Raw genomic sequence first — 16,799 nt, forward strand, 5'->3', positions numbered from 1 at the left:
TGAAGGTTTTTGTAAGTATTTATATACGAACATAACATGAAAGTCTCGAGCAAATGTGATAGATGCAAGAACTCGATAATATCATCTTTCTTGTTAACATGGCAACCCAAAAGGTGATGACTTTTGAGCATTTATTTGTGCAAGAGCTGTTGAAATTTGAAAAAAGACCATCACTGCAAATGCCCGCGAGCTTCTCAAATTAATTTTTTCAAGGAACGATATGATACAACAATGTCATTTAGTAGCAGACCTGATACTATACAGAACTACAAAACTCTGCGTTTCTACTGCATTTACTGGGATGACAAAATAGAATGTTTCAGAAAACCATATATTCATATAGAAGATCAACCATGTTATCGTTCTAAAAACTTGCTTAGAACAGTTTTTCTCAATGGAACTTCCTCGTCCTCATCATCTCGCTCAGGTGTGCCATTTGTGTTTAAAGCACAACGGATTACTGAGTTAACCTGTTTCCTTAATCCAGCATTTTCAACGAATACATCTGTCAACATCTTCCTCAACTCATCATCTGTTGTTCTTTTATTACTGCCATTTACATTGCGAGATTCGTCCACTACTGCAACAGCATTTTCTACATCCTGTGCAAGAAGCTGTGCCTGTTCCAATTTTACATACCATATGTAATTAAGTCAAAGATTCAGATGCACAGATGTTAATAGAAAGAAAGACAGAAAAAAAAAAAGCACCCTAAAAATAAATTATATTATGAAGTCTAAACCCAAATATACAATGATAATCTGCACTTGTTAGACGTGAAGGAGAGAGGAAAAGGGCAGGCTTTTTTTGTACATGAATAACTTTCTCATTTCTAATCAGCCTGAAATGCGCCCCAGCATTTAAAACGGATCCAGTACATTTAGAAATTTGATGCTAGAACTGTGAATAGAATCCACAATTGTGGGGCTGTTCTGACTTGTGCGAAATCTATAGAAGATCTCAACCTTCTTTTTTTCATGCCCACAGAACACAAGTGCACTGAATGCACACCATTTGGATTTGCTCAACGAGGAAAATAAAGAACATAAAAAATAAATAACAGGTTGGTGTTTTCCTACTTTTGGGCAAAAGAAAAAAAAAATATGTCACTGACTAATACCGAAGTACTATCATGGTCCAAAAACAGCCATTACACTCATTCATGACATCACGTGGACGAACAAAATGCAGATAAGAGGCAATAGCTACGGTATACTGACTATATGGACAAACAAACATTGTAAGCACAACTTAAAACTAGCCCCTTCCCAATTTCCACAAGGAGTTAATGTGAAGATAGTGACATCAGAAACCTAGCAAAATCAGGAAATTGAGAGAATGGCCTGGTGCCCCAGAATCTTATTGAATAGAAACCAGTTAACATGTAACCCGTAGCCTTTACCCAAGTAACTATGGGCATATTAAACCTAGATTGAACCAGACATACATATACTGACACATCTTGGTTTATACATATTTCTTAAGATGTTAACAATGCACTTTCTTTGAATCAAAACTAGCCCCTTCCCAATTTTCACAAGGAGTTAATATGAAGATAGTGACATCAGAAACCTAGCAAAATGAGGAAATCGAGAGAATGGCCTGGTGCCCCAGAATCTTATCGAATAGAACCCAGTTAAAATGTAAACTGGTTTGTACATACTGGGCTAGGCCTTTTCTTTAATTAATACAATTTTGATTACTTATAAAAAAAAAATGTAAACTGGTTTAAACATATTTCTTAAGGTGTTAACAATGCACTTTCTTTGAATTCTTCTGAATATAAATTCACTGTAGTCCCTCAAAGACTTCATTCCAAATGTGGCACTTAGTGGTACTTTCACTATGAACAGAGAGTTAACACGACATTGCTTTTATACGGTTTCTTTCTTTAAGGCTTAATAAGATTTGAACACTGATAAATGGTACAAAACATAGCGCACAAGCAATCGTTAAAGCATGTGAACTTATATCTAGACAACTGAACTTTCACACACCAAAGAGTTACTCTTTAGAACAGTATTCAAAATTGAGAGAGACTGCAAGGATATGTTACAACAAACAAAAGAGAGAAGTTACTAAAGCTGTTAAGATACCTCTGCAAGTAGAAGGCCAATTCTATTATCAGATGTTATCAACAGATCTATGGCATCAGATGGTGATGAAGTGTCCAAAGTTAATTCATCTTCCTCTTCAACGAGAAAATTAAGACTACATTCTTGAAGCCTACCACGAAGAATTCCACATTCATGCAGAAACTTTGTATTAGCAGTATTTGCACGTTCCATTCTTTGCCTTTCCTTTTGAAGACTCCTCTGGAAGACACAAGGAACAATGGCATGAAATAGAAGGGTTTTGCAAATGACCTAAAATAGCATGGTAACGCTAGATGCAACCCCATCGGCAAGGAGAAATTATTAGAAAGAAAATAGTTCTGATTGGGAATTAGTTAGAAAAATAGGCAGCGAGCAGGACTCTGGCATGTTGGCACCTCCATCCCCCATAGGAAGTGATGCTAGGGTCTTGGATGGGGGTTCCATCCCCCCACAACTGGTGCCATAATTTGCCTAGGAAAGAAAAGAAGGTTAGAAAAAATACGTACAATGAGAGAGCCAAGGCGCTAGAATATCATTAGACTTGGTTGTTTGGTCTTCAATGTAATCTTTGTCAGAGCCCAACATGTCTAACCCATTAGATTGGTTGTCTCCCATTCCCAGGAAACTGGAATTTCTCCCAATCTAATGCTTTGAGACATACAAGTTTATAAAATTAAAGCAATTAACCTAACCATATGCTCCAGATGGATAATTATGGACCTTCAACAAATACTCTTAACTAATTCTTATTTCACACACTTTTACCAAAAGTCACTTAAGGTAAAACCAGCAGTCATTAAAACCGTTTATGTGCATGGTCTCAGGGAAATATGGCCATATATTTCAGACCAGGAATCTAGCCTTACTTCTCTTTTCTTTTTGCGTCTAACAGAGTATTCTTCCTCTTGTTGGTTATATATATAAAGCAAACAAAGCCCTAAGATATTCACTAAAAAGTAACTGTACATAAAGAAAGAACCAGAAAAATCAAAAGGGAAAATTTTACTTCAAGATGACTAGAAGGAAGAACCAGAAACTTCAATTGACAAGTAAGAAAGTACATAAAAGAAACTGAGTACCTCTGCTTCTAATTTTTCTTTCATTAGTCGGCTGAGCTCCTGCTTCAATTCTAACTGAGAACTTCGAAGAGATTTGACCTCTTTAACAAGCAACTTAATGTCTGCCTTTGATTTTACCTCAAACTCTTCATGTTGTTTCTGCAAGTTTTCAAGCTGTTCTCTGGCAACATCTAACTCATGCAGCAACATTTTGTTCTCCTGAACGATTGCTATTTTGGTTGACTCTGCACGCACCTTTTCATCCTGGAATATTCTTGCACATCATTCACCAAAGCCCCTAAAAATTGAATAACAAGGAGATAGAGATACATGATAGTGTTACAAAATTCCATACCTGTTCCAGCTTCAATTTTAATTCCATCTCCAAGCACTTTGCATGAAGCTCCTCCATATCCCACTGCATTTGTGTCAATTTCTCCTTTTCAGTTAAAACAGCCTGCTGCATGTTTTCTTTACAATTCTGTCTAGTAATCTCAGATTCCACTTCCAAATCTTTGACCTACAACAGAACATCACCATAAACGATAATGGATAGTATGGTCTTAAATTGACCTTGAAAAAAATTTAAGCATGTCAGGGCCCTCGTGACTTTCTTTTCATTTCTTTCATGTTTGACACTCTCCATTAACATGGTTTGGATCGATGTGCACGTATTCTAATTCTGCGTGCACAGAATGTATTTTAAGCATAAAAAGCCACATCCACAGTTTTCTCAAATATTTCCATTAGGCTCACCTAAAATTTCTACCCATGTACAAGATAAGACTAAAAGAACATGTTAAAAACCAGTACGCTCATTTCCCCTGATCAAATAAATTTTAGCCTAGATTCTCATGGGCGTCTAACCTAATGATGTCTCTGCTATCACAAACAGGTTAAGACAGCAATATTGTACAACACTCTTCCTTTTTAAGGCCAAAAAGCATTCAGAAGTTGAAGTTGATATGTTGAAAACTCCTAAAAAATACATGAAAAGATCTTAATTCACCAGCATCAATAGAGTCAAAAGGCACCAATTAGATGGAAAACTTCCATCTTAATTTGATGCCTTCCAAACAGGAAAAACAAATGAAATGGAAAGCAATATATGGCCAGCATCACCGCGATCGAGGCAAGCCCCGCGCTTGAAACCAAAAGTTTCAAGAAAAACAGGGAGTTATAGCATCTTTCTTGGGCAATTAACAATGACGCTAAGGGAGGTAGCTCAAGTAGAGGGAAGTCTAAAGGGAGGGCAATGTGAAGACGGGAAACACAAGGGGTTGGGGTTTGGCTTGGGTATTAGTTCTATGGGAAACAAGGGGTTGAGATTCAATGTAATTTTTTGGGTATTTTGGGTAGTTTTGGGATTAGTGTATTTTGGGTTGTTTTCCACGGGCTTTTTTGGGTCATTATGGGCTAGGTGTTTTCTTGTGTATGTTCAGTGTACTTGGTTACTCCTTTTGATATATAAAATATTTTTACTTATTAAAAAAAACATTTTTTTTTATAAGTAAATAAATTATATTAATCAAAGAATAGGCAAAGCTTGATACAATGCGTAGGTTGCCCTAGCTAAGTAGGAGCAATAGAGATAAGAAAATCATGAAAATCTAGGCCATGAAAATCTAGGCCATGAAAATATATGTCCAAAACATAGATGTGGCGCAACAGAAGAACAATAAATCTATCTGCTACTTTTCTCCACTGAAATCAAAATAGAACCACAAAATTTGAAATTTAATCATAGTTAGAAAAATGAAATGAAACTTACATAATACCAATTCACCATCTAGAAACACCCTGAAACTATTGAATAGCCCAATGCGGCTTATGTGAACTAGAAAGAAAAAAGTGACTGGGAAACAGACATCGAAGAAATAAAATAATTACAAGAACCAAAAAAACCATATAACTGCTACCGAATATACCTTTGTTGTGAGAAATTGTCTCACCAAAACTTCTTGATTCAATCTTGCTATAAGGTCCTCCAAGTCTGTTTTTGCTGTGGCTAGTCTCTGCTGCATGGTAACAAGTACTCTGTTCAGTCTATATCGTTCATCAGATGGAAGAGCAACCAGAAAGTCCCTTGGAAGCTGTGAATATGGATTTACAAAAGAATCCGTGTTTTTTGGAGCTTCAGAACCTCTGGAATGATGAGGGTAACCACCAAAAATATTGGCTTCCCCTGTATTTGACATTTCACTTCCTCTTACAGAACTTAAGTCACTTCCAACACTCTCTGTCGAGAGTCTACGAACATGGCCATCCACCTCGCAATCCCCTAGTTCAGGAAAAAACTTCGTTCCATCTACACGGAGAGGTTTAGCACCAGAATTATTCCCAATTACCTCATCCCTGCCTATATTATTGACCTGACTTCCCATATTCATTCTATGCCTCGAAAAGCTTTGTAGGCTCTCCTGAATAAATTTTCTGTTAAACAAGCCATGTTTGACAGTCCTTTTATATGGATCAATTAAGTATTGTTCGGATACAGATTTCTCCAAGCCAGGATCAGTAGAATTATCATTCTGACACCTTGGTGTTCCAACCTCAGATATCTCATAAGGAGTATCATTACCATGATCTGATGCAAACAAACCACCAGCAAGCCCAGACACATCTGAGTTGGAACGGAGCAGAGATGATAGAACCACACCACCAGTTGAAGAATTAGCATCTGGAATTTGCTGATTCTCATCACAGAATGCTGAAAAGTAATAAAACAAGAACCCAAATTAGTTTGGAGTATTATCTGTAGAGTACGTATATTCTACTTTTTAGTATCACACTTGCTGAACTTAGGAATTAGGAAACAATGTAATGCTCATTCCAAGATACATCAAGGAAACACCTACAAGACCTCACAGCGGCTTCTAGCTCAAGAAAGGTTGCCACAGGAGCACTTCTTGATACATCAATGTCTGACAATAGTTTTCCCATCCAATCCTCCAAAGAATACCTCCGCTGCAACAAAATAACCATGTTGGGAATATTATAACTGTTATTTTGAGGGGAAATAGCCCTGATTTTTAACTTGTTACAGGGGGAAATATGCTAGATTTATGAATCTTTTAAGTAGTTAACCAAAAGAGTATTAACTTGATAGTATAAATAGTGGAAGTGCACAATCAGTGACTGCAGCCAAATATTATACAAGTGGGCCATTGTCCTCAAATTGCATATGGTGATTGAACACATAAACCAAAAACTTAAAGTATTGTCACCAAATACATGTATTATCACCACGTACTTGGACACAATTTTCTTCTTTCCTTCTACAGTTTCAGGTCTTGGATATACTTCCATAAACATCCATGCACTTCGGGGGAAAAACTCAACTCCAGGAACCCATTAACTCCTCTTACCAGGGTTAAAGCAAGAGAGGGGACAACTCACTTATAAAAAAAAAAAAAACATGGGACAGCTCAAAATTTCTCTATCAGTAGATCCAACATTATAGGTTACAAGAATAACTTTCAAAATCCATATAATGAATTGTCATCATAATATTTCTCAAAATGTATATCATAATATCTACTCTATCAATTATTTTTGAATCGCACAAAATAACTAAAGAAAATTTAAACATTGCCACAGAGAGTAAGATAGACAAACAAGAAAAATGTGCAATCTACCTCTTCCAACAGAGTCTGGCTTTTTATTTTCAAAATCCCCTTTGGAGGAGCTGGAGGCAGATTCTTCTTAGGAAAAACCTGCCTGACCTACAAAGCTAAAAAGAATGATTATGTCCTCCAACCACAATATGCAAATGCATGTGTTCACCATGGTAGAGGATAAGAAAAGGTTAAAAGCAAACTTTGCAAAATACATAGTTTTTCTAAAAAAAGAAAAATGCATGCAATGGTTTAAAAAGCAGACAATTCCCTAGTATGGTGATACACACGACACAGGAAATGCTACTTACTTCAGAAAAAAGCTTTAAAAAATCGTTAAATCTGCGTAATATCCCTCGAATTGTGGTGATTCCTTCTGGTGATTGTAAACCAACTTGAACCCTGTAAAACTGTTTTCTATGAATGTTAAAATAGAAAAGAAGTAAAGTGGTGTTGAATTAAAATAGAATCAGAACAAAATACTACCAAGACAACTCCAATAACAGAAGCTTTGCTGATAATATAAACCCATTTTATTCAACAAATTACATAATCCAGCTACCAGTAACTAGAAAAACAAGCACGATTCAAAATCATTTAACATTCCAAACTGTACCTCACGAAACTGTTTGCACTAAAGAAGACAAGGGAGTGGAGAAAACATACGATACATACATATAACAGCATGGCAGTTCTATCCGGCCCAATTAAAGAAATGGGTAAAACTAAACAGCTTCAAATCAACTCTTCATCATGTATGAAAGAAGAATATCGATAAACGTTATTTTTTAAGGATTAAATTTTTAATCGCTTTACATAGATGAGTACACACATATACTCCCTAGAATACGACGCTCAGAAACATGCAACAACTTTAGAAGGTAGCTACCAATACTAGTCGAACTTGAAAAGAGCAAAGTGGTTCAATTTGAAATAAGTTTTTTTGATGGGTAGATTGGAAATAATAAATCACAAAAAAGTATGTATTAAGAAATACGTATGGATACCACCACAGGATCTGAGCCTCTTGATTTGGAAAGGAAAACCCAAGAAGGAATTGAGATGCAGTAACTCCAACCAGTGTGGAAATCATGCGGCCAGACAGTTTCACGTCCATCCTACATTCAAAGAGCAGGGCAGATTATCACAAACGAAAAGATTTATATCAACCTAAAATTCCAAGCTCTCGATACGTGCAAGTGCCAATAGAGATTAAATTAATACGACACAGAGAAAAACCACCACCCTCCAAACCTGGTGATCTAAAGCAACCCCGGAAATCAGCGACATAAATCAAATTCAATCCTTTGAGAGAAATTAACAACAGCTCCATCAGCTCAACCAAAAATTCTTACCAAATACTCATAACCCACCAATTATAGTTAAAATTCAATCCCATAAAACGATAAAGGTTGATCAAACATGAAAAAGAAGGGTACCCATTTGCGAGGAGGGGGGCTCCAATCCATACCCAAAGGGAGCGGCGACTTTCCGTCGTGGCGGTGCTTGGGAGGGCTGCGATTGGGCAACACGCGGTAAGCAGAATTGGGCTTGTAGCTGTCCAGAAGATCGTCGTCGTCGTCGTCAGTGTCAATCGTGGAATTCGAAGAGGAAGAATCCCGGCGATGAGAGAACGGTTGAAGAATGGCATCGAAGAAGTCGAGGTTATAGTCGTCCAAGAGAGAGCGGTCGTGCGCGTACAGATTCATTTCGATATCTCAGTTGTGATTGTATTTCTTTTCTTCTCCTCTTTACAGAGTTCCTAAAACAGAGAGAGTGACTCAGTGAGAGAGAGAGAGAGAGAGAGAGATTGTGTGCGCGTACGTCGGCGCCAAATGATTATTTCTTTTCTTTTCTAACGTCGGAGTTGCCTGCCTGCTGGCTCTGGTATCTTCTTTCAACGGGATTGGAAACTTTCTCAACCATTTGTCCCCGAAAGGACACATTCTTGTCGCTACGTTAAATAAATAAATAAATATTAAAATAGTTCATGTTTTTGTTTTTAAATAAATTGATTATATACCCTAATTTTGAGATTTTTCCTCTAAATGTTACTGTAATGAGATTTTAGATAGAATAATGTTTTGAATAATTTTTTTAAAAAAAATTTAAATAGACAAAATTCAATTTTTTTATACTTTTAAATTTATTTTTATAAAAGACTTGTGCAAAATTTAGGATCGATTTATTACACAAAGTTAAACTATTTCATCTCATCTCATATTATCATTATAATTTTTCAAACTATTACATAAAATATAATAAATAATTAAATTTTTTAAAATTTTAAAATAAAATAATATTAAAAAAATTTATTATATCAAAATTTTATTTAATTTTTAATAAAACATCTCATTTTATGTAAATAGTGTAACCAAATGAGAGCTTATTTATGTCTCGTTTGTTTTCACACAAGATATGAAATGAATTAAGATTAAAGTTTAAATTGAATAAGATATTGTTAGAATATATTTTTTTAATATTATTTTTATTTTAAAATTTAAAAAAGTTAAATTGTTTATTTTATTTTTATTTTGAAATTTAAAAAAGTTAAATTATTTATTTTATTTTAAATAAAAATTTAAAAAAATTATAATAATAAGATGAATAATTATATGTTGCGAAAACAGATTGAGGCTTACTCCAAGCTCGTGCAAATCATTTCGTGTATTTTCATCTTGTAGGTAGGTAGTTGTCCTTTTGCCTTTTAGGTCTTCCAACGGTACTTGAGGTTCATGAAAAGGCAGGGAAGTCGCGCAATTTGTTTGCCTCTCTCCGGCTCATTGTATGCCGCCTTCTTTTGTTCTCAAAATCCACTCGCTCTGTTCTCCTTTGGCCTTCTCAACTTCACATTCCTCATCTCTCGTGAAAATGATCTCCATGGCATCCGTTTCCCCAACACGCATCTCTCCACACTCCCATCCTCGCTCCCTTGAAAACCCATCACTAACACTCTTCGAAAACTGCAAGTCCATGGACCAACTCACGCAAATCCATTCCCAAACAATCAAAACAGGGTTGACATCAAATCCGGCCGTACAAAATAAAATTGTAGCCTTCTGTTGTACGCATGAATCCGGCGATATGACCTATGCCCGTTACATGTTTGACACCATTCCTGAACCAAGTGTGTTCATTTGTAACACCATGATAAAAGGCTATTCTAGGATTCATCTGCCTGAAAATGGGATTTCTATGTACTTGGAAATGTTGAGAAGGAATGTCAAGCCTGACCATTACACTTTCCCGTTCTTGTTAAAGGGTTTTACACATGATATTGCATTGGCATGTGGGAAACAGTTGCATGGTCATGTAGTGAAAAATGGGTTTGATTCTAATATGTTTGTTCAAAATTCTTTTGTACATATGTACTCTTTGTGTGGTCTGATTGATATGGCTCGTGGTGTTTTTGATTCGAGTCAGATAAGGGATGTGGTTACTTGGAATGTAATGTTATCTGCATACAACAGAATTAAACAATTTGATGAAGTACGGAGGCTTTTTTACGAGATGGACAAAAAGGGAGTCTCTCCCACTTCAGTTACCCTTGTTCTAGTGCTATCAGCTTGTTCCAAATCCAAGGACTTAGATATTGGCAAGCGGGCTCATGAGTATGTCAAAGAATGCAAGGTTGAACCCAATTTGATATTGGAAAATGCTTTGATTGATATGTATGCAGCTTGTGGAGAAATGGATCTTGCGCTTGGGATTTTCCGGAACATGAAGACCAGGGATGTGATTTCTTGGACTGCCATTGTTGCAGGGTTTGCCAATGCTGGAGAAGTTGATTTAGCTCGGAGGTATTTTGACCAGATGTCCGAAAGAGATTATGTTTCATGGACTGCCATGATTGATGGGTACCTTCGGATGAACCGGTTCAAAGAGGCTTTGACACTTTTTCGTCAGATGCAAACTTCAAATATAAGACCGGATGAGTTCACCATAGTTAGTGTTCTAACTGCTTGTGCACATCTTGGGGCACTTGAATTAGGAGAATGGATAAAGACGTATATTGAAAAACACAAGATCAAGAATGACGTGTATGTAGGAAATGCTTTAATAGACATGTACTTTAAATGTGGAAACGTGGAAAAAGCGCAAGGGATTTTTAAGGAGATGCCTCGGATTGATAAGTTTACATGGACGGCGATGATTGTTGGTCTTGCCATTAATGGGCGTGGTGAAGAAGCTCTGGATATGTTCTTTGAAATGCTAAAAGCTAGAATAGCACCAGACGAGATAACTTACATTGGTGTTCTATGTGCTTGTACTCACACGGGCATGGTAGACAGTGGAAAAAGGTTTTTTGCTAGCATGACCACCCAACATGGGATTAAGCCCAATGTCGCGCATTATGGGTGCATGGTTGATCTTCTTGGCCGAGCTGGACATCTAAAAGAAGCTCATGAAGTTATAAAGAATATGCCAATGAAACCAAATTCAATCGTCTGGGGGGCACTTCTTGGTGCATGTAGAGTACATAAAGACGCAGAAATGGCTGAAATGGCAGCCAAACAGATTCTTGAGTTAGAGCCTGAAAATGGGGCTGTTTACGTTCTATTATGTAATATATATGCAGCTTGCAATAGATGGGAAGATTTGCGTGAAGTAAGACAAACAATGAAGGATAGAGGAATCAAGAAAACCCCAGGTTGCAGTTTGATAGAGATGAACGGTATTGTCAATGAATTTGTGGCTGGAGACCAGTCACATCCTAAAACTACAGACATCTATTCAAAGTTAGATGAGATGACAAGAGACTTGAAAATTGCAGGGTATTCCCCTGATACATCAGAGATTTCCCTTGATGTAGGGGAAGAAGATAAAGAGAGTGCACTATACCGGCATAGTGAAAAGTTGGCTATCGCCTTTGGCCTTATTAGTTCAGGACCTGGGGTCACAATTAGAATCGTGAAGAACCTTAGAATGTGCGTGGATTGTCACCGTGTGGCAAAGCTGGTGTCAAATTTGTACAACAGAGAAGTAATTGTTAGGGATAAAACTCGATTCCATCATTTCAGGAACGGTTCATGTTCATGTAAAGATTATTGGTGAGTTTGAGGAATGGGCAGACTGAAGCGTTGAGTAGTCTTCTTGTTCTGTATATCATCTGGCTTTGAAGAGCAACAGAGCATCAATACTTTCAGGGGATTCTGTAACATGAGGAGACAAATTACAATATTATAAGCTGGCATTTGTAAAGGACTACAATTGAGTGTTTTTTTTAGTAGAAAAGCCTATTTATTTCGTAGTCGGATACAAGCATATTCACTGTCTATTCGTGCCTAGTTTTATTTTAAAGCCGTCTGTCTATTCAGTGGGGGCTAGAGTGCCTCGGATGTGAAATTAAAGAACTAGTATCATAAAAGAAACTCTACCTAAAGCTCTGTTCTACACCACTTAAATCCAAAAAACTTTAATCTGTTGCTTTGCCTACCAAGGAATTGCTTGCCAACGAGTTTGGAATCAAACCCATTTTATGCAAACAAATTCTATGAAATCCCAGACAACCTAAATCCTATACCATCAAACCCATTCTTCGCGACGGGAGAAAGAAACTGAATGTATGGTCAAAACCTGCTACTATTAAGATATAGTTTAAAGTTTACATCAACTCACATTGGCTTTTTCTTTTCATTCTGCTGTCTTATGAATTAAGACTTGTATGAACCAGCATGCAAAGAAAGTGATATTGACAAAGAAAAACACACTCCAGATCCAAAATGATGATGGTGGAGATTTGGAAGAAATAAACAAAAAGAAAATGACTTTTTTTTACTCTAGCTCTTTGCCAACGCCAAGTCAGTACTGGGATAGGCTTTAAATTAGTTACAAGTGTCACTGTGCATCACAATCAACCTCCATTGTTATGGATTTCACCTATTAGGTCAGTGTTTTGCATGCCTTAAAATACTCTCTGGCTAGGTGGTTTCTCTGTTTCTGTTTTCTCCACAAGAAGTATAAAGCAGATGCTGTAGGTTCTGGGAAATTGTACATCAGAATTTGGACTTCTTTACAACTTTCCTCAGATGCTGAAAGAGATCAAGCAACAATATGTACAAACTTCAAGTTACATAATTGATAAATCTGGATCCTCCATCTTATATGCTACATTGGCTGGTCCCCCACAAGATGAAGCTTGTTTAATAACTCCTCCATCGCTTGCAATGCAAACTTGTAACGATCTTGTGATTTCCTCCCTTCCTCCACAACCTGCACCACACATTTGTACAGATGATCATGCCTATGAACTGGGTTATTGCTGTCAATACCACTGGAGCTGTGGTCAAGAATGTAACTGCGTTTAATGTCCTTCCTCCACCGTGAAAGAATGTACTGAGGTGGAATCTCCTCTATGCCATTTTGATCAAGGACAGACAGCGCATGCCTGCATAAATAACCTTTAAAGTTGAACAAACCACAAGCACAAAGGACCTCCATTTCAGGTGCATTATACAGAACTTCATACATTGTTTCCCTCCTGTTTCCCTCAACTTCAACTTGTTCCTTGAAAATGTACGTAAAGATCGGCCCATCAACATTTAACTGTCTAGTGCTAAAACAAGAGTACATTCCCTCCACCTCCCTCTTGAACATCATTAATATGTCATTCGTGTACAATTTTGAGAGTTGCAATTCAAAATAGCTTCTTGATTTCAGCATATAACTTGAATTTCTTGAATCCATATCTGCCAGGGATTCAAGCTGATGTTTTGTCTGCAGAATTTGATCATACTTATCTAAAAATTCTTTCAAAGGAGTTTGTTTGTCAATATATTCTTCAAAGAATGAAGATACACCATCACTTGGCTGGATGGGAAACATTCCAGCCAAAAATGTCTCCTTCAAATAAACTGGAACCCAGCGTTTTCGATCTTCGTATAAAGCTTGAAGCCATTTATGATCTCTAAGTCCATGATGTTGCATCATATCCTCCCAAGCTGCCTCGAATTCCTCAGACCTCACTGAGTAATAAACTGCTGTACTCAATAGTGCTTGAATTGATTCATATTGGAATAATCCTCCCAGTTTCTCTGGAACTTTCTGCATGATATGTGATAAGCACAGACAATGAGAAGCTCTTGGGAAAACATCAGAAACAGCTGTCTGTAAGGTTGGACATTGGTCAGTAATAATGGCTTGTGGAGGGCGTCCTAACATACACGTAAGCCATGCCCTAAACAACCATGTATATGATTCAATAGTCTCACCTGCAAGTAAACCACAACCCAATAGCAGAGATTGTCCATGATGATTCACTCCAACAAAAGAAACCAGGGGAACTTCATATTTATTTGTCATGCATGTAGTGTCAAAAGCAACTACATCACCAAAATAGCCATACGCAACCCTTGCTCTTGCATCTGTCCAAAACAAATTCTTCAAACATCCTTTATCATTTAGATCTATCACATAAAAGAAGTTTGGATCCATTAATTGTGAGCAGCAGAAATAATTAAGAAGTGCCTGGGCATCTCCTTCTTTAAGTTTCAATTGATTGCCATAGTCGACATTATTCCCAAATTCTCCTTCATCAACATCTATACTTCCATTATCCTCTGCATTGATAACCACTGTCCGAAACAGCCTAACTTTTGGTACTTCCTCAGTACCATCTAACTGCAATGTTCTTTTGGTTCCAACACCCAGGTGCTTATGGGATTTATAGAATTTTCCACTTTTTGAGCTAATCAAGTGATTGTGCTCAAGCTCCACTTCAATAATTCTCCACCTTTTGGAGTCCATCAATCTGAACTTCATCATCGCTGGACAGCCAGTTCTTGTTTCTGGTCTTGGTCGGTTTGCTTCACTTTTCTTTTTAAAACCTGCACTACTACAGCTAAGTTTTCCTCTGTATCTTTCCTTACTCTTTCTATACCATGTATTGCTTACTCTAACCCCAAATCCCTGTTCCTTGGCATAACAATTGTAAAAATAATATACATCCTCATAAGACTCAAACTCCATTCCAACAACAGGAGGAAGGGGGTTCTCTCCTTGAATTATGCCAGTTTGACCCACATATTCCATCATTGAAGAATCTCCTTCTATCTCAAATTCATCAGCATCATCATCACCGACTGGCTCACTGTTGAGAGAAACTTCATCCATCTCAAAGAGGAAAGAAATCAAAGAAGCGTACACAGATATGTAGTAGTTGTCCTGACAACAACAACAACAAAAGGAACAATAGTGTAAAAATTACTCGACTTCAAACTAGCAGTCTGGTTTCTAGTAAAAATATAACTAGTACTTGGTGAGTTCATTAAAAATATAGAGGGATCATACTTTACCTTCTAAACTGTCATTAAATCCGGGACTCTCAAGACTCTCTCTCAGTGTAAAACAACATTACAAAAAATATGGTCCACTGGTAGATCCTCAAAGAAATATCGTGGATTACACCTTGAGACAAACAAGTCCAAGCATGTCCGAGGCCAAGCAATCTAGCTTACCCCAAAAAAATTCAAAATATGACTAATATATATTATCTAGATGTCCATCCAAATGACACTTTTCTCAGGAAAAATTTTCACCTTGGCAGATCCAAAACTGGATGACCCATCTCACAGGTCATTTATGCATGCACGCCCATACACACAGCAATTACCGTGATCAGACCCTACTTGTTTGGCAGATAGATGTAATATACAGCATGCATTTGCCGCGCAGGAGAGAAAATATGAAAAGAACGCATTCCTTCGCAAATCCCCGTAAAGTTAAGACGCCCTCGACAAACTTTGGCTACCATTGATCTCAAAACTAGAATCAGTGATGAAGTGTGGATATTTCTTTTTTCAATTTTCTCCATTCGAACCAAACATATTTTATTACCAAGCGGAAACTTAATGGAAATAGAAACAGCGCAAAAACCAGCTGAAAAAGCAAGCTCACCGATTGTTTTCTCCAAATTACTCAACATTATTGTATTTTGTCCATAGACCATATCCAGCACAGGCCTAGCCTGTAGCTCGTCACAAAGAACTATTCCTTCTAAATCGTCCTAAAATTGATTGTTTTGATAAGAACGAATTCTTCCTAATTTAATTCTCTAGTCTCTAGTGTTCGTTTCAAGACCCAAGATTGAAAGTAAATATATATATATATATATATATATGTATTGCTTGAATTATTAGGAACCATCTTACATCACTAATTCCCCGAAGCAACAATAGCTATTCACTCATTCCTCCACCTTCTCCACTATGACTCGAAATTTTCTAGGGAAACGAAGTGAAGGGAAGAAAATACGATCGACTTGATGGATTTTTAAATGGTAACTGGACTAACCTGATCAGGTATCTCGCTGGGAAGTCACCGGCTTCCTCGCAGGGAGCGTCACGCGCGTAGGTCACAGGTGCCAAGTGCTCTCGAAGTCCGCTACCACGAAGTACGAAGTGTGTGATTGTGCCAATGCGTCTTTGAGTTAAATTTCGGAAATGCCCCCTGACCTGGATTTTAGAAAAATAATCTCTGGTAATATCTCAAAGCACTCCCAAATTCCCAATAGTTTTTAGTATTTAGAACTTGGATGTAATAAAAAGCTATCCGTTCGGTTAATCGGACATTTCCTTCCAATTTTTTCCACCATAATCTAATTGGAATTACCATGAAAATTTTATAAAAATAAATTCACAACTGACGTAATTTCGTATGATACGTTAAATTTATTTTATAATAAAATTAATTTTAAAAATATTATATCTAGTCATATTAATTTAAAAAATATTTTCATGGCTAAAAACTAAAATATTTATCTAATCATTATTATAATCATCATTCTAGCGATTACAACATTCATTTAAGCCATTTAATGATGTAATGTAGTCTTATTAATTGTTTTCAACATTTTAAACATACTCCTAATTTATAAAAGCATATAAATTATTATTCTTAATAGATAAGTTGTTTTGACATATTATCTAAGTAACAAAAAAAATATGAAGTATACAGCAATAGCAAGGGACCTTCAAATCTCACGTATATTCACTGGTTTATAGTATTCACAATGGTTCCTTTTCTTATTT

At 36.7% G+C, this 16,799-nt stretch overlaps 3 protein-coding genes across 7 annotated transcripts; 1 reads left to right on the forward strand and 2 right to left on the reverse strand.

Moving 5' to 3' along the window:
* Positions 1 to 170: 170 nt before the first annotated feature.
* On the reverse strand, positions 171 to 8,698 carry LOC122301135 (PX domain-containing protein EREX-like). 5 transcript variants are annotated; one of them, XM_043112247.1, is made up of 10 exons: positions 8,243 to 8,697; positions 7,779 to 7,889; positions 7,083 to 7,181; positions 6,793 to 6,879; positions 6,013 to 6,121; positions 5,083 to 5,864; positions 3,510 to 3,674; positions 3,176 to 3,418; positions 2,097 to 2,315; positions 171 to 620 (listed from the first exon to the last, which is right to left on the reverse strand). In XM_043112247.1, exons 1-10 carry the CDS (start codon positions 8,420 to 8,422, stop codon positions 357 to 359), a joined length of 2,259 nt encoding a protein of 752 aa, XP_042968181.1. In that variant the 5' UTR covers positions 8,423 to 8,697; the 3' UTR covers positions 171 to 356. The 5 variants fall into 5 exon arrangements, with proteins under 5 accessions (XP_042968181.1, XP_042968180.1, XP_042968179.1 ...); XM_043112246.1 differs by having other exon boundaries at positions 7,083 to 7,173; positions 8,211 to 8,696; XM_043112245.1 differs by having other exon boundaries at positions 8,211 to 8,696.
* Positions 8,699 to 9,428: 730 nt separating this feature from the next.
* LOC122301136 (putative pentatricopeptide repeat-containing protein At3g15930) lies at positions 9,429 to 12,047 on the forward strand. Its single transcript, XM_043112250.1, has one exon. It carries the CDS (start codon positions 9,559 to 9,561, stop codon positions 11,824 to 11,826), a length of 2,268 nt encoding a protein of 755 aa, XP_042968184.1. The 5' UTR covers positions 9,429 to 9,558; the 3' UTR covers positions 11,827 to 12,047.
* Positions 12,048 to 12,521: 474 nt separating this feature from the next.
* LOC122301139 (protein FAR1-RELATED SEQUENCE 6-like) lies at positions 12,522 to 16,220 on the reverse strand. The gene is made up of 2 exons (XM_043112252.1): positions 16,063 to 16,220; positions 12,522 to 14,934 (listed from the first exon to the last, which is right to left on the reverse strand). The coding sequence occupies exon 2, from the start codon at positions 14,881 to 14,883 to the stop codon at positions 12,880 to 12,882; it is 2,004 nt and encodes a 667-aa protein (XP_042968186.1). The 5' UTR covers positions 14,884 to 14,934; positions 16,063 to 16,220; the 3' UTR covers positions 12,522 to 12,879.
* Positions 16,221 to 16,799: the final 579 nt, after the last annotated feature.

The sequence above is a fragment of the Carya illinoinensis genome, chromosome 2, assembly GCF_018687715.1.
Source record: "Carya illinoinensis cultivar Pawnee chromosome 2, C.illinoinensisPawnee_v1, whole genome shotgun sequence".
Taxonomy (NCBI): domain Eukaryota; kingdom Viridiplantae; phylum Streptophyta; class Magnoliopsida; order Fagales; family Juglandaceae; genus Carya; species Carya illinoinensis.